Here is a 23,622-nt window from a genome sequence, read left to right as displayed (position 1 = left end):
TAACGTTTTAGGGTCTGCATATTCTTTGTCTTTCAATAATGCAACTACAGGTACCTTTCCAGAAAGGTCTTCTGAAAACATTTATTGTTATAGTTAATGTTGCAGTGTAAGAGTAACTGATTTTTTGAGAGAATTATTTATTCTCTGATATAATTTTAAAAAAATTCTTAGCAAACTTGTTCACAGACTGGCAGAAGAAAGAAACAAAAACAAACATAAAACCTCTTTCATTTTATGCTCTGTTTTTTATTTACTTTTCAATAAAAGGTAGTAGCTCCTCATACTCTGAATTTTATGGCTGGACAGCCAGACATCAAAGAAAAATGAGTTAGTTTTGCCAAATAATGTAAAAATTGCGCATCCTCCAAATACCACTTTAACTTTGTAAGTTCCCTATAGGATTTATTAATTGCAAACCATTTTAACGAAGATTATTTGAACTTAATAATTAGAGTGGTTTGGACTCCTTGTAAGAAAAGTTTCCGAATCAAGTAAAAAAGATGATCATTTTAAAGTTTATAGAATTGATTTTGTATAGGTCTGCACTTACAGGTCAGTAAAATACAATCTGTTAAAGTCTTGACACGGGGTTTTAAAAAAAGGCAAAAGAAAACGCATTTTGTTAAAATAACTATATTGAAATCCTAAGTTTGATTTCGAGTCAACTCAACTATAAATAATCCTATATATACATTATATAAATACAACATATGCAAATCCATTCATTAAGTTACAGATTTTAAAATATACTTAAAAATCTTGATTTAGCTAATGGCTAACCAATACAAATTTATAAAAAATCTGCAAATAATTTATAAACTATCTAATAAAAAATAATTCAATACTTAACAAAAAATTTTAAATTTTCTTTCTTTTTAATCTTCTTACGGCCATTCGATCCTTTGCTAATGCACTCGCAATTTTTTGGTAACAATAGTAAGTTAATGAGACGAGGCCTATGGGCCATATGAAGAAACCCATAGAGTGCACAAACTTATCAAAAAGCGAATCTCGTTGAACACTGATTAAATGAACATGGAAAAAGAGAGTGGCATCACCTTAATGTTAATCAACACAATAAATAATTATGACATATTTAGTACGAAAAATTTAGACGAAAAAAAAATCTCATAGTGAAACCAACAATTATCATAAAAAAAAAAAAATTCTTCACTACAAATAAATGTGACATACAAAAAAATTTCAAACATAAAACGAATGTTTACCAGGTATAACATCGTCAACTCCTTGATATCCGTACCCTAAATGTGAAGGAACTATCAGCTTCCTTTTCTCTCTAAAAGAACAAAGGTTAATTTTCTAAACAAAAAAATTAAATTAGTGTTAATGGGTATGATATATTTGACTTATATTATTGACAAATTACAAAATGTAATACAGTTTTAATATATAATGCATAGTTATATTTAACTATCTTCATTGATAAAAGGTCATGGTGCTAGAATCACATGGCTAATTTGCAACATTCAAATAAATATATCTAAATTAACTTTAAATTTTTACAAAATACAGTTATTTGCACAGTTATTTTCAGAAATCTATAATCAAAAAAATTTATACCCAATACACATTCCTATTAGACCTCTTTCCCAGCCTAGAATTAATAAGAGTTGATCAGTTTTAAAAAATAGCTAAAACCAGTTTGGTAAAAAAAAAAAAGATTTCAAACCTCATACCTTTGATAACTTGTCCAGAACCAAGTTGAAATTTTGCTGGACCCCTTCCATTCAAAACAGATGAATCAAATACTCTACCATCTTGAAGCAAACCCTAAATAGAAAGCTCTTTTTTAAAGTTTTTAAACACCATTGACAGCTATGACAGCTATTACATTGCTGCAAAAGAAAAACACTTACTTCGAACTGAACACACAATAACTTAAATTAAAATAAAAAAAACATTTAAATACTTAAAAACAATAACTCATGAAACAATTTTAAAATAAATCTTATATCAAAAGACTTAAAGAGGTCATCAACCAGAGTCATAGCAATAGGGTTTTTGAATCACTTTTCCACTAAACCTCGTTATCTAAGCTTTGTGTACATTTTTTTAAAAGTTTTTTTTTTTTAAGAATCTATGCATGAGTATTGCTTTTCTTTGTTTTCCTAATTATTCTAAAATAGAAATAATAAAAAATATTTAATAACATTATACATTTTTTAAATAGTTGCTTACTGTGTAATCAACATGTACTGTATCACCCAATCTTGCAAAATCCTCACAAAAATCAGGAAGATACTTAAAAAGAAAAAAAAAAAAAAAAAAAATAGAAATAAGCATCAAACACATAACTTCAATATGTGCAGACATTTAAGTACATATAAGTTAGTAATTAGATTTGTAAAGTATACAAAATTACCTAAAAAAAAAACAAACTAAAAAAGCTGGGACTTTGGAAGTAAAACTAGCGAAAGCTACAAAAAAATTTCATAAGGTTTCAGTTTCACTCATTCTTCTTATAACTGAATTTCTAAACATTTTTAAAAAACATTAATTGTATTTATCAATTGTCAAAATTTTACATACACCCGTATTCATTACCATATCTGTTTTCCTCTATAATTTTAAAAAGAAAAGAACAGAAAAAAAAAAAAAAAAAAAAAGAGTCGAGGAAGAGTTAAAATATAAATACTAGAAACGCTGATATTGTAAATTTTCTTAACAGAACTAAAAAAGTATTTTATCTATAGGTAAAAAAGTATTTTATCTATAGGTATCTATTGTATTACAATCAGCATTATGAATGTTTTTTCATTTACTAACTAAACCAAATGGTTAAGTACACATACATCTATTATAATCTCTAAGTCACCATGCAAAGCAGAACTCTGGTATATAAAAAAAGAGAAAAGTACCCCAGAAAGAAATAATGGAATCATAACTTTGGAATATAGAAATATATTTGTTTTTGTTTTTAGTTGAGATGATATTGTTTAGCAGAGAACGGCGCGCCATCAACTGTCAGAAGAATGTTTGCAGCAAGGCCGACTTAAAATGGCACTTTTGCCAGCGAATGACGAATATCCAATAGCTCCATCCTTATCTCACAAAGAAGCTTTTGAAGTTACGAATGAGTTATTACAAAAACTCTTAAAAGATGCTTTGCTTAATGATTTACCGAATGACGTTACTTCTAAAGATCTTAAAGCCAAAATTGCATTAGAAAAAGGTCGAGCTTATATGGTTTATCTAAAACGAGCCGTTGATGTTGGATTTGAAAATATACGTAAGTAGTTTGTTAAAGAATGTAAAATTCTTAATTATAAAAAATTAGTTAGTAATTAAAATTTAGAAGTAGAATTATAAATATTATTGTAACCAGAGAGCTTTTAATAACACTAAATCATTTGAATCTACCTGTGTATTTGTATATATTATTGGCATCTGCTAAAATATTCTTTCCAATGCCCAATTATAGAAACATCTTACAAATGTAAGTTTTAAATTTTATTTAGCATAAGTATTATAATGCAGTTTTTATTTTAAAAATTAGTTTATACTTTTTATCAAAAAGTAATGTTACTTACATCTATATTGCAGCAACTTTATAAATGTTTACAAATTTCTTTATTTACAAGCCTGTGAAGACAAAACTTTAAAAAAAGATTCCTCTAATTTTAAAAATCTCTGCTAATTTAGAAAAGAAACTTAAAAGAAACTTAAAACTGGTAATTTAGAAAGTTTCACTCAATACAATTTGATTATTAATAAATTCAGCATTTGATTTAATAACAAAGAAAATTAAAGAAAATTTGTGAAATCTTTTTTAATCAATTTAATATTTAGTTTCACCAATTTCAAAATCTCTGTAAAAAAAGGTTTTTAATTTGTTAATTGGGTTGATGTTTGGTCCCAGAGATTTACCATGAAAGTAGCATTTTTGTGAAAAGCTATATCAGTTTCTTAGAAAAGAGAGAGAATGCTTGAGTGAATGTGTCTATTTAATGTATTAATGAAAAGTTTAATTCAGTTTGCTGCAAACATAATGGAGCAATATTTAACTCTTTTTCATGCTGTTTGAAAAAATAACAAATTTAGGCTCTTGTTTTTTCTTGATAGATGTATAATTGATAATTCATGGCAAGTTTTTGATCTGCAGCATAAAGTAAATATTTTGAGTGTTAAAGAAACATTCACTAACAGTGAACTAAAGCTGTTTGCTAAATTTTATTTCTATTGTTTATTTGATTTTAGCCTTAATAGTAGATCACAAGACAACTATTTCTGAGTTGAAATTAAATATTCAAAGAACTTTGAGCAGGAAAATTAAAGAAGAAAAAGGGCCAAGTTGTCTTAGCTGGTAAGAGCAATTTTCAAATAATTTATTGATAATATGATTTTAATGGAATTATATATTAATGCACTCAACAAAATAAGTCTTAATTTTAACATTATTTTAATTTTTTAATATATTTAAATAGAGTTTAAAAAAGAGCTAATGATATACTTAGTAACCAGAACATATAAGCTTTAGTCAGTAAAAACACTTCTTGTTCAAGTGAACTGTATATTTAGGAAATATTTTTGGAAAACCTACTGGATTGTACATAACAATGAAAAACTAATGGATGGGGCAAAGACTATGAAAGCGTATGTTTTCAAATATATCATTAAATATATTCATTGTATTTAATGACTATAAACATTAAGAATATTGGAGGATTATTTATCAAAGATGAATATATAATACAACTATATAATATATCATACAGCTCTATAATACAGCTGCTACAATCAGTAATTCTTTTTAACATCTTTTTGTTTTTAAAAAGTGTTTTTTTATTTTTATTTTTTTAGATATGGCATCAAAGAAAATGCTGAGATTTTTTTCTTAAAACGTTTAAGAAAAACCTAATGCATTATTTGTCTGGGAGCCTCTATCATGGTGCCTCTATCATGTGCCTCTATTGTGGTGCCTCCTGATAATACCTGGATGAGGGTGCCTCTACTTTCAAAACATGTTTTCTGGTAATGAAGACATGCTTTTGGGGAAATAATGTCCAAAGAGTTTATCTTTTTAAACTGAATAATTTTTAGGTGATAATAACCTCAAAGTTAAAAATGTTATATTTTTGTTATAATATATTTAATTATAACTTGTAATTTTTACTAGTTTTACATCTTTATATTACATAAATTATTGCTATTACTATTTAGTTCACTGATTTTTTTTTGTCTCAGATCCCTATAAATTTTTTCAAAAAGTGCATTATAATTATAGGGGAGAACCTTAATGAATAGGATGAGTATTGAATGGTACAAACTCAGATTCTTATAGAAGCATCAATGTAAGGGTATTCAAATTCCTGTAACAAAGAGTGATAGAAACAAGAATTCAACTGACCAACTCATCCTTTTGTGCTATGACCCTAATGACATTGGATGTTATTGTGTTTTCGAATGTAAAAAGTAATTTTTAAAATTGTTTTTGTTTTTCTGATTTTGCAGCAATTTTAGAAGTTATAGAAAATAAAATTCCATGCTTAAATAGATAGCAGTCTCTAGTACTACAGTGTGCAAAACATTCAAGCTTTAATAACGGTGTTTTTGGTGTGGCTAATCATTTTTGAATAAAGTGATGTGCATATTGAATGGGACAAAATACTTTTTATTGAATGAGTTTATTAACGTATTATTTACAGCTCAGCAGGGGGGTGCTGTAGTCCCTTACTTTTACCCCCATGGGTAATGGGTATTATTTACACACTTTTACACTGCAATATTTTACTTAAAAATCACTAAATATAATATTCTAAAATGAGAAAGTTCTACTTTGATTGAAATTAAATTAGAGTTAAAAAGTTAAAAGTTAAAAATATTTTTTGTGCGGTTTTTATGTATCTATATATTTAACTACATATACAATTAATAAATTAATTTAGAAAATATTGAATTAAACACGTTCATTTTTAATTCTTTTATGTTTTTCCCATTCAATGAGACATACTTAATGAATGGGGCAAATTTTATGTTCCAATAAAACACTCTTTTTACCAATAACCAAATGCAAATCCAATTTTTTTTTTTTTAATAAATCATTGAGCAAGAGTCGGTGGTTGTCAAACATATATTAATATATATATTCAACAGTTTTATCTACGTTTAAAAAGCATTTTGCTAAAACTGTCCCTTTCATTGATGTTCTCCCCTATATGAAACTGTAACGTAAAATAGCCGTACGAAATGTTTAAAAAGATTTAATATTCTTGCACATTGTTAGGCAAGTTGCTCACTAAATTTTTAGAATATAATGCGTTGAATTATACATAAGGAACTACATCAGGAATAAATTGTTTTATAAAAGCTGGCCGTAGTCAGAATATATATATTTCTCTAGTAACTGTTTTAAAAAAGACTATAAGCACGCTAGAATCTATTTAAAACCATTCGACGTAAAGTGGCTAGCATTGCTGCAGTTTTCTCTGCGTCTATCCAGAAGATGTGTACATTCTAATTAATGGAACGCTTGTGCATTCATTAAAAGCTAAATATCTTTTAATTCAAAATGGAGGAAAGGTAAAACTGTTTTGAGGGTTTGTTTGTGTTAGCAATTAATGCGCTTTTTTTCTTTCGTCTTTATTTGTTTTTTTTTTGTTTTTTTTTTTTCTTTGTTTTTTTTTTTTTTGGTTTATTTACTATAAGCCCTTACTTCGATTATACTGTTTCAATACATAACATTTCTACTTGAATAATTTAGCACTGATTTTTAGACTTTAAGCGTTTGTTTAGCGATGTTTATTTGCTAAAATCATTTTATTTTATTTCGCATTTTTGCTTGCTTTTTTAAAAAAAATATTTCGACCTGAATTTTCGTTATAACGGTAAAATAAAATAAAAGATCATCAAAGTACTTCAGAATAAATGTCTAAAGTACGGGGAAAACAAATTTTTATATGGCATCATCTTTCTTATTAACAGCACCACCGTTAGATGAGAAATAATTTTATGTTAAAAAGAATAAGAAGATAACCTCTCAGGTACAAACACTGTTTAAATCTCAATAAGATTGAACTGCTGATGTTATACCACATCAGCAGTTTAACATATAATTTAGAGCAGTAAAACATTTAATTGGAAAAAATAAAAAAGAAAATAATCTTTAGGTTCCCTAGTTTTGATTAGGAAAATCTGGAACAAACTATAAGAAAGTGGACTTATTTACTCAATTGATAATTAGTTTACTACTTTAATGGTTTATTGTTATTAATATTTTCATTTATTTAGAAAGCTTATTGTTTCTTCTTTTCATAAACTATTACCTTAAAAAATTTATTACTGTGAAAAATTAAATTTTTAAATGTTCCTCATAAAAAATTAATGCATTCGTTCAATTGATTCTTTTTTGAACCAAGTAGTCATATGCAATATTATCAATGCCATGTAGATAGCATTACTAATTGCATGTAGACAGCACTATGGCATTTGCTAAAAACGTAATTAACATTGATAACAATCCGGAGTTTCAACTTTTTACATGGAATGGAAGTAACCATGATGAAAGTTTTACATGATTAAAAAAAAATGTTTTTATTGAACTTTACCTGCTCTTATTGCCTGGTTTTACTACATTACTTTTGTTGTTTGGGTGTTCGATTAATAACAACATTAATTCTCTTCAGACATGCGTGGCATCTCAGAATTCTAATATTTAAAGTTTTTGAGAAGAATTTATCACTGCGATCCTCCTTCAAATTGAATCAAGTGTCTTCAGAGTTCACACCTTCAGTTACACAGAAAACCTCATCGCACCAAAAATCTTGATTAATTTACTTGTTCACCAAAATATCTTGATTAAGTTACTGAAACTTGTGATATTTCGTATGCTTTTTACCCGATCATGGAAGAGAGATTCAGAGCTACATTGTTGCAATACTTTAATCAGGTTAGTTCTTCTGCTTAATCTTTAGTTTAAAGATCAGACTCTGATCTTTAAGTTAGTTTAATGGTGTATTTAGGTTGATAAAGAAAAAAAGGGACTCACCGAAGACCTTCGAAAAATCAAAGAAGATTTTTTTCGCTATGAAGAAGAAAAAATTCGGTATAGAAATGAAAATACACACAAGGATAAAATTATCCGCAAATTGACAGAAAATGGGAAGCTATTAGTAGCTGAGATTGAACGGCTCAAGGCCCAAAATAAAGACAACGATTCCGAGCTCTTAAAAATTATTGCTGAGAATAATGACCTCCGAAAGAAACTCTCATTTGAAAATGAAGCCATCCCTCATTTAGAAAATGAACTACGTAACTTGGCAGAAGAAAACCAATACTTGAAACTTCTATGTGAGTTAAAAATTGTAATATGTAATATGTAAGTTGTCTTAAAATTTCACATTGGAACGAGAACACGGAAATTTAGAGCAGATTTTAATCGGTTTCACTATAAATAGACGTTAAAGAAATTATTCCAAAATTTTTTTCGGATATTTGTAATTGATTTTATAAATATTTATATTTACATTGTAAATTAGATGCCACAATAATATAAGTAGTGACTTTTTTTTAGCTGATGACACTAAGGTAATGCAACAAAAAGATGAAGAAATTCAGAGGTACTCCTCGCAAATGGAACATTATAAATTATTGTATGAGAAGTACCATCATGATTTACACTCACAAGCAGACACTTTAAACAAACTTTCAGCAGAAAATAATCAGTTAATATCACAGTGTAAAGCCATTGCAGCTGATAGAACCAAATTATACAACGAATCGCAACAAAAACAAGCAGCACTTCAAGGTGAGTGTAATAGATTAGAAAAAGAACGTGCCGACTTTGAAAAAGACATTTTTGAACTTAGGAATATTTTGAAAGAACTGGATTTTCATGTGGCCGATAAACATAAAAAAGTGGAGCAACTCGAGTCCAATTTGAGCAACGAACGTCAAAAGTCTATGAAACAAAGCTCGTACAACAAACAGCTTGAAGAAAACATAAATTTTTTAAAGCAACAAAATGACACATTGATAAAAGAAGATGATTTGAAATTCAGGTAACATTTCTTAGGTAGAATTGAGAACGCGCTTTAAGTATTGGTACCCCTTCCCCTCCCCTCCCCCCCCCCAAAAAAAAAAAAGTTGTTTTTCTAAGTTTTCTTTAAGTATATTATTTTTATTTAACACCAGAGATTAAGAGTAAATGTTGGAAATAAATATTAGAAATAAATGTTAAAAAATAACATAATTAATAAATATTATGAATAAGTATTACAAATTCATATTACAAATACATATTACAAAGAAATATTACAAAGAAGTATTACCAAAAGAATATTACAAAGAATTTTTACAAATAAGTATCAAAAATAAATAATACAAACAAATGTTTGAAGTTTAAGCGCAAAAAGTAAGATTACACTACTTAACTTCTTAGGAAGCTCAGTAACGAAATATCTGACTTAAAAAAACAGCTTGAGAATGCTTCCAACGATCTTCAAACCCTAAAGCGCAGAGCAGAAAATCTTCAATACGAAGACGATTTACAGAAAGCAATTGTCGAAAGATTAAATACTAAAGTTAAAGATCTTCTCAATCAAATCAATGAACAAGCTACTCGTGAGTTCCGACTTCAGCGAGAACTATGCGACAAGCAAACTGTCCTCGATTCAAAAGTAAATAATGAGAGCGTTCTCGAAAGTCGAATAAAAGAACTAGAGGCTTTGCTAGAAAAAGAAAAAGATACAAGTGGAAAGTTCTCTTTAGAACTAGGGCACACTAAATCTAGATTAGAGAAATTAGAAAATGAAATTCTTGTGCATATTCGCATGAAATGCGAATTAGAGCAAGAAGTTGGCTTAAGTTGCAAAACTATTGAAACGCTGCGTAAAAGTTGCGAAATAGGCGATGAACAAAGAAACAAAAAGCAAAAAGAAATTGAACAGATGCGAGAAAAAATAAGTTGTTTAGAGGAAGAGATTTCAGTTATAAAAATGCAAGAAGAGGAACTAAAAGTAAAGTATGACTGTGCAATAAAAAAATTCGAAAGTTGTGAAACGCAGAGAAACCGATTGCAAAAAGAAATGATTCTTTTACAAAAGAAAATATGTGCAGCCGAACCTCGTGGACACGCGAATGGCAATATTGAAGAGCTCAAGATAAAAACGTCAAACGAAATTTCAAATAAGGAAGAGAGAATGCTTTTAATTGATGAAAGTATTCCTCAAAACGTAAAACAGTGGGATGAAATTACAGAAGGTCTGTTAACGCAATCATTCAACGACTTAAAGGATGCAACACACCGGGATGTTGATATTTATTATCTAAAAACGTTGAATGAAAAACTCAGCGATGAATTGAAAACATTATTGGCTTCAATAGATTTGATGAAGAATTCATTAAGTGAAAGAGACCAGCGAATTGATATTTTATCAAATCAAAAGCGTCAGTGTGAAGAGCAATTCAACGTTGTTGTTAAAGAGTTAAACGATCTAAAAGAAACCGTCAATCTCTACGAGAAAAATATCGCTAAACTTAATGAGGAGAACTTGCAGCTCACAAAAGAAAGTTTTAAAAATGGCGCTTCATTAAAAGAATTGAAACAAGAAGTTGAAAAAAAATCGAATTTGATCTCAGAGTTGAACGAAACCCTTACGCAAAAGGATAATCTTGTTAAAGATTTGATCTCAGAAGTTTCCCAAAAAGAAAGATTAATAACCGATTTGCAAGAAAAGATAAACAAAAATAACGAAACTTTTGACGAAGAGCAAAGATTCAAGGAATTACAAATTCATGAACTCCAGTATAAATTGGAGCGAAAAGAATTAATTGTTGATGAATTAGAAGCATGCGTTGAAAACCTTCAGCAAGATTTTGAAACACTCGGTGAGAGTCAAAGTAAAAGTCTCATTGAAGAGTTACACAAGGAGTTAGATGCAAAAAACCTCGAAATTTATGACTTAGAAGTTTATTGCAGAAATTTAAGAGAACTTACTGATAGTCAGCAAGAGAATATAGAGAAATTAAGCCTGCATATTCAATTATACAAAGAAAACGAAATACGCCAGGAGCAAGAGCCAACACAAAACACTTTTAAATTGGAAAGTGTAATTAATGCGAATAACCTCTGCTTTCACAATACTGCTATTAAACCAAAGTTACCGGCACTAAATGCTATAAGTTATACAGGCTGTGAAACCAACGATTCTTTTTATCAAGAAAGCAAAAGCTCCAGTTTTGATATATCTTCAGACACTAGAGACAACGTTCTTATTGAAAACGCTTCTTCTAATATCCATCTAAATAAAGATTTCTTGAATAACACAGTAACAACATTTAATATAAAATCAGACCAAGATGATCATCCTCTAAATGAGCAATCTTCAAGTGAAAGAATTGCTTCAAAAAAAGATTATTTAGATATATTGGAAGCCCTTAGACAAAAAGATTCTTTTATTCTAGAACTCCAGGAGTCAATCCGAAAACTCGAAAAAGATAATACATTAAACAATTCTGGTAATTTTTTTGATAACACAAGTGATTCGGACGTAATGGGGCGAAAAACAAAAGCATATTCATCTTCTTCAGCGTTAATGGAGTTGAAACTTCCACAGCCTGGTTCCCTTTCATTAGTTCAAAATTCTTCCAGAATGGAAAGTGCTTCAAGGAATAGAGCAACATCACTGCCAACCACGCCTCTTCCGTTTAAACCTCCACCTGGACCTTCCCTAAATCTCTCTGGATCAATTAGCGGTTGGGCAGAAGAAAGAAAAAAGTTTGAACTAGAGAAGAAGGAACTCGTAAATAAGTTTAGTAATGAAATACGTTTAACTAAAGAACGCAATCTGAAAATGGAGGCCGGCGCAGAGGATTTGCGAGCCGAAATTGTGAGACTCAACTCTGAAGTTCTTAATAAAAAAATAGAAGTAAGAAAGTTGGAAGATGATCTAAAATTGGCGCAAAGAAAGCAAGAGAGAGCTGAAGAGTCATACAGGTAATTTCTTAAAGTATATTATTTATTAAAATAAACCATTCAAAGAGTATTATTTGGCAAAACAGAAATATTAATGTTTGACTTCATTTAATTTTAATTCGCATTTTTTTTTTTTTTTTTTTTTTTAAAATGAGGAGGACGAGAAGAAGGAAGTAATACTATGATGTAAAATAACGAATTTTAAAAATGCTTTTTGTTTTTTAGAAAAGTTGTATCAAAAAATGAAATGCTGGAGCATGAAATTTTTGAAAACCGCAGAAAAATCCGTGAAGTTCAGGCGAAAAGAAATGCTAGCGAGGTGACCGAAATGCATTACAAGAGAGAATTAAACAAGCTGAACACTAGTACCGAGAGCCTTGGAGAGCAATGCGCTATTCTTATGAAGACGCGTGAAGAACTTGAAGAAAAACTTCAGTTTCAAGAAAAATACCACGAAGAATTGATGGAGAAACTTAAACAGTCTCAACGCGAGGTTGATTACTGGAAACATAACGTAGATGTACTTCAAAAAGAATGCCAAGAATTGACGTCACTTAACGAAGATCTTGAACAGAAAAATCAACAACAAAATCAGAACATCGACACGATGGAAGAAAACTTAAGAGAAACGCAAGGTGATGTCAATGTTTGGAAAGAAAAAACACTTTTAGCCGATGAAGTTTGCGGAAAGTTAGTGAACGAGAATCGATCGTTAAAAAAAGAAATTTTGGCTAAACTGGAACACGCAGAAGACATTCAAAATAAACTGACTGAAGTCAAGCAACACGGTGAATTAATTGATCAGCAAAATTCGGAATATAAAAGCATTATAAACGATTTGAAATTGAAGATAAAGGATTTGGAAGAAGAAATAAAAAACCTTGGAAAACAGAAAGCTCAACTTGAAGAATTGATTCAAGGAAACAACGAAACTCAAAAAGAATTGCTTACAGAGAAAGATATTGCAGAAAACAACTCCAGGTACAAGCTTTTAACACATTACAATAACGTGATAAATATTTTAAAAGGAAATTAAAAATGAAAACTATTCATATACATATATATTTAAAGGTTCTAAAAGGATTATTACATTATGCAAACGTCTTTTATTCTTTATTTCAGATACTTGCAACATAAAATTAACGAACTTAATCAGCTAGTCACCCAAAAAGAAAATATAATTAGTCGGCAAAAAGAGAGAGACGTGGAATTAACTGCTCAACTTTCAGAAACAAAAGACCAACTCAGACTTAAAAAAAGTGCTTTAAAACAGACAACATCAAACTTAGACAACGAGTTGACGAACGTCGAGCGTTTGGAGAAACTCAGTAACGACATGAACAAAGAGAACAAAAGGTTAATGAACGAGTTGTTAGGTTTAAAAGAAAAATTGCAGGAGTCGAACAGAGAAAACGAGTTTTTTAAAGACCGAATTAAAAAGCTTGAGAGAGAGCAAAATAATTTAGACAATATGATAGCTAAAACACAGAAATCCAATAGTGAACTTATGGAAAGCCAACAAGCAGCAAACGAGGATTTGAGAGTTGTTAAGAACAGAAACGCATTGCTTGAACAAGAAATTTCAAATGCAAAGAAAGAAAAAGATTTAGTTGAAAGTAAACTTCAAGTGGCTGAAGCTGAATTCCACAAAACCAAAGAAAAGTTAACAACAGAAAACACTGAACTTGTCAAAGAATTGGAATATACAAGAAGGTCTATGGGAGAGTTTGAGAGCATCTTAGATCAAGGTCAGCAAGATTTTGACGAGTTAGAGAGTCAACTAGAGGGTTACAGACGAGAAAATATAGAATTAGACGAAAAATTACACGGAGTGTTAAAAGAACATATTCGACTTCAAAGCGAGTTTGAAGAAATAAAAAAGAACTATGAAAAACAAATTAGCGAATTGGATGCAGTCCGTCGAGAAAGAGATAACGATAAACATCAATACGAAAATTTGAAACAACTAAAAATCGCTCTCGAAACCCAACTAAATGAGCGCAAAGCTCGAGAAGAGTTCTATGAAGAAAGACTGCGTGGTTACGAGCAGATTATAAAATCTAAAGATGAAACATTGCTTAGTGATAAAAAAGATAAAGAAATTATGCAAGGTGATTTGATAAGGTTTCAAAAAGAGCTGATTGAGTGTATTGCACGCCAGGATGAAATGCGAAAAGATATTGAAAATAAAAACAACGAAATTATGGAATGGAAAAAGAAGAGTGATCATTTTCAAAACAAGATTACAACTTTAAGTGGAGAAAATGCAAACCTTAAGTCTCAATATGATACTATGACTCAAAATTTTGAGGAAACTCAAGCGAAGATGTATAGATTCAAGGTTGAAAAAGAAGAACTGGAACAAGAGCATCGAAAATCTGTAAGACAAATTTGTGAGCTTGAATTAAAACTAGAAGATGAGCAGACTACACGTACTATTGAAAAAGATCAGCTTTTGACAGAACTTTCTGCTTTGAAAAGGATGACCAACGAGAAAGACATTCTAAACGAAAAGCATACTTATCATCAAATGAACAAAGAAAAGGAACTTTATAACATTTCGTTAGAAAATGAAAAATTGATGGAGAAAATTAAAACAATTGAAGAAGAGCGGGAAATGGAAAGACAAACTTTATACGAATCCCTTGAAATGTGGAAAGAAAAAGCAAGTTCAATTGAAGTTGAACTGTCGCAGGAAATTACGCAACTGCGCGCCACAATTGATGCAATGGATCATTCAAATAAAAATGATGCTTCACTTATCCAAGCTACAGTACAAGAAAACAAATCTCTTAAATCAAAAATTGAAGAAGATAAGCAGAGGAAGAAGCAAAATGAAATGGACATTGACTCTTTGAAGTATGATATCGTTCAGCTTCAAAATGTTGTTGATTCGTTGGAGGGTAGAAACGAAGAATTGTCCAAACAAAATATTCAAATCAAAGACTTATTGCTGGACTTAGAAAAAAAAAAGAAAAACATAGAAATTGAAAAAATCAAGTTGATGGAGGATTTGCATGCAAAAGAAGAATACATTAATGGTATATTGCTTTACTCTATCTAAATTTTGGTTATTTAAATTTTTCATTTTGATTTTCTACTTGTAAATATATTTTAATTGCTAAATTTTTTAAAACAAAGCTTTGTAACAGCAGCAAAAAAACCTGTTTCCTTCGAATTTGAAGTTTCTTAATTTTATAATTATTTATAATTTTATAATTTTATAATTTTATAATTTAAGATCTTCAAAGTGACAAAGGTCTCACAGAAAAGGAGAAATTAAATATTACTTCCGAGCACAACAAGCTTATGGCGGAAGTGCAAAGTTTGAAGGAACAGCTCACTCATTACGAAGAAATAAAAGTTGAAAATGAAAGCTTAAAGTATGATCTTGAAGCGATTTTAGATGAGCGACTTTCAATGCAGACACAGATTAATGAGTTATCTCACATCCGAGCTGACAATTATGATTTGCGTTCGCGAGTTGATCGAGTTATTGATACAGAAAATGAAAACCGAATTTTAAAACAGGATCTCCGTGAAAAAGAACTTGTTTATCGAGACAATCTCGATAAATCTAATCGTGAAAATGCTTTGTTGCGCCGTCAAGTTGACGACTTAATCAAAAAAAATCAGGACCTTGAGATACGACATGTTAGTTTTGTACGTTCTAGACCACTTTCCAGTTTATATTTTGAGCCGAAAAACGCTGATATTCGCCCAAAGGCGGTTTCATACGACAACTTAAGTGAAGTTGGCTTTGACGATTTCGCCCCTATTAAAAATGCTACCAGTACTCCAACGCAAGACAATAAGCAATATACGTCTCTACCATTTGATCTCTCAAAACAACCTGAATCTAGTGGGACTTCATCAAAGCAGAAACTTGTTGAATTTCGTGTTGTGAAAACACCGCGTGACGATTTTCTTATGAAAAACGACGAAGCTATTAAAATACGAAAGTTTGATTCAAGTTATGCCCATACTCCGGAGGAACGGCTTACTTTAAATATTCAATCAAATCCTTTCTTGCAGCGTGATAAATCAATAAACAGTCAACAAATTAAACCACTCAGTAGGTCTCCCGTAAAATCTCCCGGTCAAGATTATTTGAAAAAAGCAGCTTTGTCGTTTGATATGCGCCCGCAATCTGCGGAAACTAATAAACAAGAATCACCAATAAAAAGTCCGACAAAAAGTAAGAATGGAATTGGAAACGACTTTGTAAATAAATTAAAAGCCAATTTTGAGAAAAAGTGAATGCGTATTTTTGCTCAACTTAGAAAAACAAACGATGAAGAAGAGGAACTTTAGTAGAGCGTTTGACCAACGACTCATGTTCTTGGCTTATCAAAGAAAATTTCTTGTAGTGTTTAGCGTGATTCAATTTCAATTGACCATTAGCGACAAGAAATAATATACAATTTATTATTCATGTAAAATATGTTTTTTTAATCGCGTCTATTTGTTCGCCGATTATCATTATCAATATTTTAAAATTTTATAATTTTATAGGTGCCGATTTCATTAAATAATATTAATTTGTAAAAATACTGTTTATAATATTTGCTTTTTTTTTTTTTTGGTTTTCATTTTGGAAACTTTATTTTGATAGAAAATAACGAAACTTTGTGTTTAATTTTTGTCTTTTTTTATTTTATTTTAGTTTGCTTGAATACAAAACTTTGTAAAGTATAAATCTTGCTTATTTTAAAAGCATTATGAGAAATTAATTGAAACTAAAAATTGATTCTAAAAAACGCTTTCTTTGCCTTCTTTCCTAGGTAATTAAAAGTGACTTTTTAGGATTTAACAACCACTGAATTATGCCCAACGATATTCAGATTTTTGAAAAAATCGACCTCTAGAAAAAAATATTAATCAAGGAGTTTTACTTGATATTGTAATAAAACTTCCTTTTTATGAAAACATGGCTAAAAAATATTCTCTAAAAGAAAAAGACTTTTTAAACTCTCTTAGTTTTTCTGCATTTCGACCATCTTCCGAATTAAAGTTCCGTAGAACGGCATGTTGTTCTTGTTGATGAAAGTCAAGTATTCTCGCTCACGAATCGAACACTTTTTGTAAACTTCCTTAGCTGCTATTTCATCGGAAGAAAATGATATCCAGGGCATTTTGTAACTTAACAACAGAGACAAAAAGCCAATAATGCTTACAACCATACCAATAATTAACATGAGCCACAGCGCTATTAGAACGTAATGGTATAAAACATGCTGACTTATCTCACAAACCAATTTATGCTGATTTACAATTGCATGTTTGACATCGAGAAATGTTTCGGAAACGTCGCAAAATCCGAACGAAGGCAAAAGTAATTCGCCGGGTTTTATAATATGTCGTTCCCCAACATAGTTGTATCTAAGTGGTTTTTTAAAAGAGAGAAGTGCTATTAAGATATATAATAGTCATTGAAAAATATTCTTAAAAAACAATCTTATGTAAAATTATAAACCCCTACTTTCTACTATTCTTAAGTTTTATCCATGTGAACCATCTCAAACCAAAGTTCCGAAACTCTCCGTATAGCAAGGAATCGGTAAGCGTAAATGCAAATAAGTTGGCAAAAATGTAACCAAGTTTTACAGCAATATTGAGTGCAACTTTTGAATGTTGTCTTGCCAATGTATTTACTTTGCGATTAAAATAAATCCGAACAACTTCCTCAAACTTAGGCTCTTGTGGTTTTATCGCGTTTTTTAACGAAGAAAGATCGTTATTAACGTACCGGAATAATAAATAAGGGAGATAAAAAAAGAAAGCAAGAGCTGCTAGAAAGAAAGGAAACCATTGAAATTGAAGATAGAAAAGTTTTGTCATTGGTATACATCGTTTTGATGAGCCATCCAATGCTATACACGTTTCATCATCTGCTGTTGTCCCGTTGTGATTCATGTCAGTTGGTACACCGTAATAACCAGAGAATTTATCTTTTGTTTTTAATTCCTTATAAACGTAAAATCCTGTAAAAATATAAAAAAAAATACAAATTTAAAACAAAGAAATTTACTTTCTTAGACATTTCTCTAAATGTCGCGCCAATGAAATTAAAAACGAGAAGATATTGACAGGCAATCGGGAAATTTGCCCATAAACAGTTTACTAATCTCGGGTTTCTAATGACTCATTAAATTTGATAATGTAAAAAAAAGCTCGTTAACTAACACCTCGTTTATACTACGATAAAGCACTGTTTAACATAGACTCGGCTTATAATTTTATGATTTAACCATATTTTATTGTTAGTATGAAAAGGAGATATTCAACTAATTTGATTAATTTAAACAGTTTTCTTAGTCTAATATGTTAAAAGTAACATAAAATGTATTAAATCTTATATAAAAGTATCTCAGTGAATTAAAAGTTTTTTCAGAGTTAGTTCTAGAACTATTTTATGATTTAATTTTTACATTAATAAAACTATCGTAGTGAAAAAATACGATGTTTATGGTTTATCAAAGATTGACGAACATTTGGGCATTGAATTAAGCTTGAAAAAAAAGATAAGTTTAAAAAAACTTAATTGTAACTTTGTTAAAAAAAAAATGAGGGAAACGTAGTAAGCAACGTTTTCCCTGCCAAACCTCCTTATTAGGGACAACCTTACCATTAATCCAACACGCTTGTGAAGAAAACCCTTTTAAGTGATCTCCAGGTGTTTTTGGGACAATGCATTTGATTTCATCTTTGTACCTTGACGAAACAAAAAACGAAAGCTTTAGAATAACGCCTTTGGCAAAAATGCATTTTTTGATCGACGTAAAATTTTTTGTCAAGCTAGAATTATTTTTGTTTTCTTCCAATTTTGAAATTTGGTTATAAGTTGGTTGTTATTTTTGATGATTAATGATTGCTTTTGTAATAATAGTTTTTTAAATTTATTTGTTAAATAATTTTTTAAAGTATGAATTATTTTGAATACAAGTTATTACTTTAAAAAATAATAATTCAAAGTTTAGAAAATAATTATTTTCAGAAAATCATTTCTTCAAAAGTTTAAAAATGGGAAATAGAATAAAATAATTCTAACCTGACGACTTGTTTGAAGCAATTTTTTTTTTGACTAAACTTCGTAATAAAAACTAAACTTTTTAGATAACGTGTTAATTAAGCTTAAGGTATAAACAATTGTGTAATCATGGGTGCCGGCAGGATTTTTTGCAAGGGGGGGGGGGGGCAAAATAAAATTCAACAGTGATATTTCAAAAACTACATAAATGCATCAATTAATCAAGTCATTTTATTAGACCAGTGACAACAGAAAATTAAAGAAAATGTGAAAATAAAAACACAAGAATTAAATCATTGTTATTCAGTAAATAGAAATTGTAGTCGTCTGCGTTCACTGCCAAACTTATTTACAACTTGTTCCGTAAATTCAGATTTTCTGGAGCGTATTTTTCACGATACACGCTCAGCATGCAAAGCCCAGACAAACGCTCATAATGCTAATGCTAAATTATATCTAATAATGCTAAATTATATAGTAATATAAAGATTTGTTAAAAAACATTAAATGATTTATTAAATACAAATTAGACATATTCCAAAAAACAAAACAAAAATTAAAATACAGCAGGTTAATCCAAGTTAATCAAATTAAATATATTTATAATCATAGCAGCCGAAAGAAATTTTTGGCCCCGATGAAGTTTTCTAAAGGGGCCCACATTATGATCAATTATATACCCAGGACCAAAAGAAACGTGCTCTAGCCATTGAAAATTAAAAATAAAAATTAATTAAATCTTTTAAAAGTCAAAAGTATTTAAACCTTTTAAAAATTACTTTAAAAAGTTATTTGTACACACACGGGGACCCCGGGAATCTTCCCCCCCCCTCCTCTCGGCGGCCATTATATAATTATAATAATCAAGATTTAGCTAGCAAAAAACACAAAGTGATAGTATTATTAAATTGAATATAACACAATAAATTTGAAAAAAAGTAAATATAAATACAATACAAACAAGAAGCATTTTGCCAACAAACAAAAAAACAACAGCATAAAAAAGTAAATGAAACTGACACATTAAAAAATGATTTAAAAAATTTGATCACTGTATCCAATTCTTTCTTCGTTAGTTCGAAGTTTATTTGTTATTGTAATTCGATTTCTTTTTTTATTATTATTATTATTTCCTTGATTTTCCTTTTTTTTCTTCCTCTCTTCTTTTTGGTTTCTATACTTCTCCTTTATCTATTGTTTTTTTCTATTTAATCCTTTTTTGTTTTTCTATGATCTATTTCTATCATATTTTTTTTTTAAACTTTCATTCAAACATCTTTTTTTTTTAATGTAAAATATGCCTTTATAAAAAAGCTTCCGCCATCGTGGAAGTTATTGCATTTGATAGTAATATTTCATTTAAACTGTTGTCATTTACATTACGGTGAGTAAACTATAAATGAGTTAAATTGATGAGATATCGAAATAAAATCTTTTAACATTTAAAAGAAATTTCGTGAAAGTTAAAATTTGTTATTTTGCTTTTCCAGGGGGAGGGGGGACAACTGCCCCCCCCCCCCCTTGCCCCTGCCTGCCGGCGCCCATGTGTGTAATCTTAACTTATAGCCAGGGGGCCCCGGAAGTTCATTTGGATTGGGAAAGGGGATTGGAGAGCACCAGCTTAACATAAGTTTTCATTTAAGTTACAAACTACAGTAAAATAAAAAAAGGGGAGAGGGGGAGGAGAGAAAGATCTAAAAATGCATGTGTAAAGTGTAAGAAGTCAATAAACTTATTTTTATGTTTATAATTTTTTTTTTAACACTTTCTGTAAAGAGTAAGCAAAGTTATTCATCATTTCAACGATTTCACTAAAGTTACCTTGCATCGCATTTAATTAAATTCAATATTTATCCAAGTCGGAAAATTCTCAGCTTTTTTTCTTTTGAGCTTTTTTTTTTTTGAATATTTTTGTGACCTTTTATAGGAAAAACTTATTTTTAGTTTTTATTACTGTAAAAATAGAGATTTGCTGTCTATTTCATTACTGAAAATTTCTAAATCAACGTTACTTGTCCATAAAAACTAACATAAAACTAACATAAAACTTGTCCATAAAAACTAACATAAAACTTGTCCATAAAAACTAACATAAAACTAAACATAAAACTTGTCCATAAAAACTAACAAACACATAAGAAGAATTTCGATAAAACAAACCCTATTTTTACAAAAGGAGCGCACTTAAATTTTATTAACAAACGAATAATAATTAGTGAGGGTTTGTAATATCGGAAAACTTTTTAATACAGAAAGTGATGTTAGAGAAAAGTTATACTAGAGAATAAGGAGGGGAAAAAAGATTTCAGTTCGTTCCATAGAGAATTTCCTCGTATGTGGGGTTCGCTATATCAAGGTTCTACTGTAGTCAAAGTAAACATTCAAATATATGCTAATTTACTTTAAAATACTTATGTACGATAAACCAAATCAAAATCTAATAAAACACAGAAACATGTGTATACTTTTAAAATTATCTACTCTCCTGATAAAAAAAAAAGAATTTTTTAAAAATTTACCAGTTCATGCCAGTCAAAAAAGCAGCCACCAGCATGATTTTCATCATCAACACTCGATTAAACTGATCTGTTATTGAGTCATTCCTTGACTTGTATTTGAAGTTAAACAACTTTTTTATATCGCCTGTCACTCCAGACATAACTACTTCTTGTTTTTAAGGAACTTTTGTTATTTTTTAAGTGTTTAAATGAGATTCGTTCACAAATTATGTAGTTTTTTTCGCAACTAAAATTTAATAAACACTTCGCATTATACGTTTTGGCAAGATATATAATAAGCTCTTATTTTGCTTAAGCCTCTTCGCATTTGTGTTTTGTGAAAATTCCTTTAAATAATCCGTGTTTTGAAACATCCAGACTAATTTATTATTCAAGAAAAAATATAGCAATAAAATGATAAAGGACTCCTCAGCAATATTTCTTTTGCACGGATTAAAAATCTAAAACCTTCCTTTAGTTTTTTCCATCAAGAAGGTTTTGGCTTTTTTTTGCTTACATAAGTATTGAGAAGAATATAACCTTTGCTATATAACAAACTATGCGAAGGATGCCGGAACAAAAGTTAACAACGCATCATTTTTAAGTAAAAGCCACATCTGGTACTTATTTTATCTCTCTTATTCCAAATTAATTTTGCTGTTCTCATTAACTGTAACTTTGCGTTTTGTTTTTTTGAGGAACCATAAAGGCTGACGAATTGCAATTATTTTTGTAAATGAATTTGGACTCAAATCATAAGTAAGATAAATATCTCAGTAAAAACATTGCTGATGCAGAATTAAAAAAGAAAATCATAGATTTATGTAAAGCTCACACCAAGTCAAGAGTATTAACAATCAAGTAATGAAAACTTTTTTTTTCTTGTTTGATTAACAAACCAAGAGACTTCAATAACGCAGAAAGTAACTGAAAAAACGAATACTTTTACTTAATTTTGCTCAAAGTAAAAATTAAAAAACAGTTTAATATTTACTAATAGGTAAAAACATCAGAAAACGTTCTTTTTAAAATTTAATGTTTTACTTTTCAAAAACATTTTATCAGGAAAAATCCGAAAGCAGAAAGGCTGTAAATACTGAAGTAACTAAGTTCAACCGATGAGCTTTTATATCTTCCACGTTGAAATCTTAAAGTTGCATCTTTGTTGCAACCCGATATGTGGCAGCATTCAGCCTGAAAAAAAAAACAAAAACAGAAAAAAAAAAAGATAATAATGATAATAAAGAATAAAAAACATTCCAATTAAAAATCAATATCTTCAAATGTTTTTTTAAAAATATCAATCAACAAGTTCGATTTTTATCACGTGAATAGTAATCCTACCAAACAATTATTTTCACCAGTCATTTCCAACAAACGACAGTATGTGTTGCAGTTCACAAACTTATCTACGCAATGTTTTTTATAAACGGTTTCAATGGATGTTTTGTTAAAACCCAAGTAGATCTTATACTCGTAAGAGATCGTCATGCATTGTTGCTTTCCTTCATCACACTCGTTCAATGATTGGATATGATAGCAGTCTCTTTTGTTATATGCAGAGCATGTAAAACACGAAAAGGCATTACCTAAGAAAATTACCATGATATGATTAGAAATACACTTAAACTAGAGAATTATAAAATTAGAAGCTATAAAAAATGTTTAACATTTAAATAGTATTTTAACATTCATTATGATATTTAATATATTAAAATTTAATCTTTTCAGTTTTTACTTACACATGCCTGTCAACAAAAAGAATAATAAAATTGAGAAGATCATCGTTATTATTTGCTCGTAAGAAGCAAAGCGTTTTCCACTTTTAGCTTTTGATGTGAATTTAACTTTAGGCATGTCATATTAAAAAGCTATTTTTTAGCTTTTAGAAAAGGAGTGAGTGAGAATAAGAATTTATTTCACGAACCTTATTGTTAATTAAAATGATTATTGGCTTTTTCATACACTTCAATTTAAAGGGATGTGAATAATTCATCTTACCATTAAAAATTTTGATTTTTATACTCCTTTAAAGAGCTATTGTGAGATTTGAGGAAAAAATTTAAACGGTTAAAACATTTTAGGGGGTTTTATCCTAGTTGTTTACACAACTTTATGACAAAGGTTTAGTGAAAGCTCTGTTTACACGATGTTTCAGCATG

General features: G+C 29.4%; 5 protein-coding genes across 8 annotated transcripts; 2 read left to right on the top strand and 3 right to left on the bottom strand.

The window, feature by feature from the left end:
* Positions 1-617: 617 nt before the first annotated feature.
* Positions 618-3,019, bottom strand: LOC145188841 (uncharacterized). Of its 3 annotated transcripts, none has more exons than XM_090088525.1 (6): positions 2,880-3,019; positions 2,200-2,262; positions 1,698-1,791; positions 1,582-1,615; positions 1,227-1,297; positions 618-1,058 (listed from the first exon to the last, which is right to left on the bottom strand). In XM_090088525.1, the coding sequence occupies exons 1-6, from the start codon at positions 2,901-2,903 to the stop codon at positions 859-861; spliced, it is 486 nt and encodes a 161-aa protein (XP_089944651.1). In that variant the 5' UTR covers positions 2,904-3,019; the 3' UTR covers positions 618-858. The 3 variants fall into 3 exon arrangements, with proteins under 3 accessions (XP_089944651.1, XP_089944650.1, XP_089944652.1); XM_090088524.1 differs by having other exon boundaries at positions 2,814-2,974; XM_090088526.1 differs by having other exon boundaries at positions 2,384-2,922.
* Positions 2,976-5,180, top strand: LOC145188843 (U11/U12 small nuclear ribonucleoprotein 25 kDa protein-like). The gene is made up of 4 exons (XM_090088527.1): positions 2,976-3,250; positions 4,219-4,324; positions 4,540-4,614; positions 4,822-5,180. Exons 1-4 carry the CDS (start codon positions 3,019-3,021, stop codon positions 4,877-4,879), a joined length of 471 nt encoding a protein of 156 aa, XP_089944653.1. The 5' UTR covers positions 2,976-3,018; the 3' UTR covers positions 4,880-5,180.
* A 1,141-nt stretch (positions 5,181-6,321) lies between these two features.
* Positions 6,322-16,571, top strand: LOC145188999 (uncharacterized). Of its 2 annotated transcripts, none has more exons than XM_080065531.2 (8): positions 6,322-6,540; positions 7,644-7,906; positions 7,980-8,307; positions 8,531-9,017; positions 9,398-11,953; positions 12,158-12,913; positions 13,055-14,973; positions 15,174-16,571. In XM_080065531.2, the coding sequence occupies exons 2-8, from the start codon at positions 7,862-7,864 to the stop codon at positions 16,190-16,192; spliced, it is 7,110 nt and encodes a 2,369-aa protein (XP_079921657.2). In that variant the 5' UTR covers positions 6,322-6,540; positions 7,644-7,861; the 3' UTR covers positions 16,193-16,571. The 2 variants fall into 2 exon arrangements, with proteins under 2 accessions (XP_079921657.2, XP_079921659.2); XM_080065533.2 differs by having other exon boundaries at positions 6,530-7,001.
* Positions 16,572-16,818: 247 nt separating this feature from the next.
* On the bottom strand, positions 16,819-21,799 carry LOC145189001 (uncharacterized). Its single transcript, XM_090088523.1, has 4 exons — positions 21,482-21,799; positions 18,561-18,646; positions 17,415-17,916; positions 16,819-17,314 (listed from the first exon to the last, which is right to left on the bottom strand). Exons 1-4 carry the CDS (start codon positions 21,619-21,621, stop codon positions 16,909-16,911), a joined length of 1,134 nt encoding a protein of 377 aa, XP_089944649.1. The 5' UTR covers positions 21,622-21,799; the 3' UTR covers positions 16,819-16,908.
* A 615-nt stretch (positions 21,800-22,414) lies between these two features.
* LOC145189549 (uncharacterized) lies at positions 22,415-23,449 on the bottom strand. The gene is made up of 3 exons (XM_080066212.2): positions 23,203-23,449; positions 22,805-23,049; positions 22,415-22,654 (listed from the first exon to the last, which is right to left on the bottom strand). Exons 1-3 carry the CDS (start codon positions 23,315-23,317, stop codon positions 22,508-22,510), a joined length of 507 nt encoding a protein of 168 aa, XP_079922338.2. The 5' UTR covers positions 23,318-23,449; the 3' UTR covers positions 22,415-22,507.
* Positions 23,450-23,622: the final 173 nt, after the last annotated feature.

The sequence above is a fragment of the Hydra viridissima genome, unplaced genomic scaffold, assembly GCF_058129835.1.
Source record: "Hydra viridissima isolate aposymbiotic clone 2 unplaced genomic scaffold, HvirCarnegie_v1 scaffold_5, whole genome shotgun sequence".
In the NCBI taxonomy this organism is placed as follows: domain Eukaryota; kingdom Metazoa; phylum Cnidaria; class Hydrozoa; order Anthoathecata; family Hydridae; genus Hydra; species Hydra viridissima.
Note: the sequence above shows the minus strand (reverse complement) of the source record. Positions and strands in the feature narration are given on the sequence as shown.

Bases quoted from the DNA above. Each gene is read 5' to 3' on its own strand.
- LOC145188841 (XM_090088524.1), bottom strand. From the start codon at position 2,903: ATGATTCCATTATTTCTTTCTGGGGTACTTTTCTCTTTTTTTATATAC. The intron at 2,263-2,813 runs GTATGTGTACTT...TTTCTTTTTAAG, and splicing joins ACTTAGAGATTATAATAGAT to TATCTTCCTGATTTTTGTGA. The intron at 1,059-1,226 runs GTAAACATTCGT...ATTAACATTAAG, and splicing joins AGTTGACGATGTTATACCTG to GTGATGCCACTCTCTTTTTC.
- LOC145189549 (XM_080066212.2), bottom strand. From the start codon at position 23,317: ATGCCTAAAGTTAAATTCACATCAAAAGCTAAAAGTGGAAAACGCTTT. The intron at 23,050-23,202 runs GTAAGTAAAAAC...TAATTTTCTTAG, and splicing joins CTTTTTGTTGACAGGCATGT to GTAATGCCTTTTCGTGTTTT. The intron at 22,655-22,804 runs GTAGGATTACTA...TTTTTTTTTCAG, and splicing joins CTGGTGAAAATAATTGTTTG to GCTGAATGCTGCCACATATC.
- LOC145189001 (XM_090088523.1), bottom strand. From the start codon at position 21,621: ATGTCTGGAGTGACAGGCGATATAAAAAAGTTGTTTAACTTCAAATAC. The intron at 18,647-21,481 runs GTAAATTTTTAA...TGTTTCGTCAAG, and splicing joins TTTTTGACTGGCATGAACTG to GTACAAAGATGAAATCAAAT. The intron at 17,315-17,414 runs GTAGGGGTTTAT...AAAACCACTTAG, and splicing joins AAACTTAAGAATAGTAGAAA to ATACAACTATGTTGGGGAAC.
- LOC145188843 (XM_090088527.1), top strand. From the start codon at position 3,019: ATGGCACTTTTGCCAGCGAATGACGAATATCCAATAGCTCCATCCTTA. The intron at 4,325-4,539 runs GTAAGAGCAATT...CTGTATATTTAG, and splicing joins GGGCCAAGTTGTCTTAGCTG to GAAATATTTTTGGAAAACCT. The intron at 4,615-4,821 runs GTATGTTTTCAA...TTATTTTTTTAG, and splicing joins GGGGCAAAGACTATGAAAGC to ATATGGCATCAAAGAAAATG.
- LOC145188999 (XM_080065531.2), top strand. From the start codon at position 7,862: ATGGAAGAGAGATTCAGAGCTACATTGTTGCAATACTTTAATCAG. The intron at 8,308-8,530 runs GTGAGTTAAAAA...ACTTTTTTTTAG, and splicing joins CCAATACTTGAAACTTCTAT to CTGATGACACTAAGGTAATG. The intron at 9,018-9,397 runs GTAACATTTCTT...TTAACTTCTTAG, and splicing joins GAAGATGATTTGAAATTCAG to GAAGCTCAGTAACGAAATAT.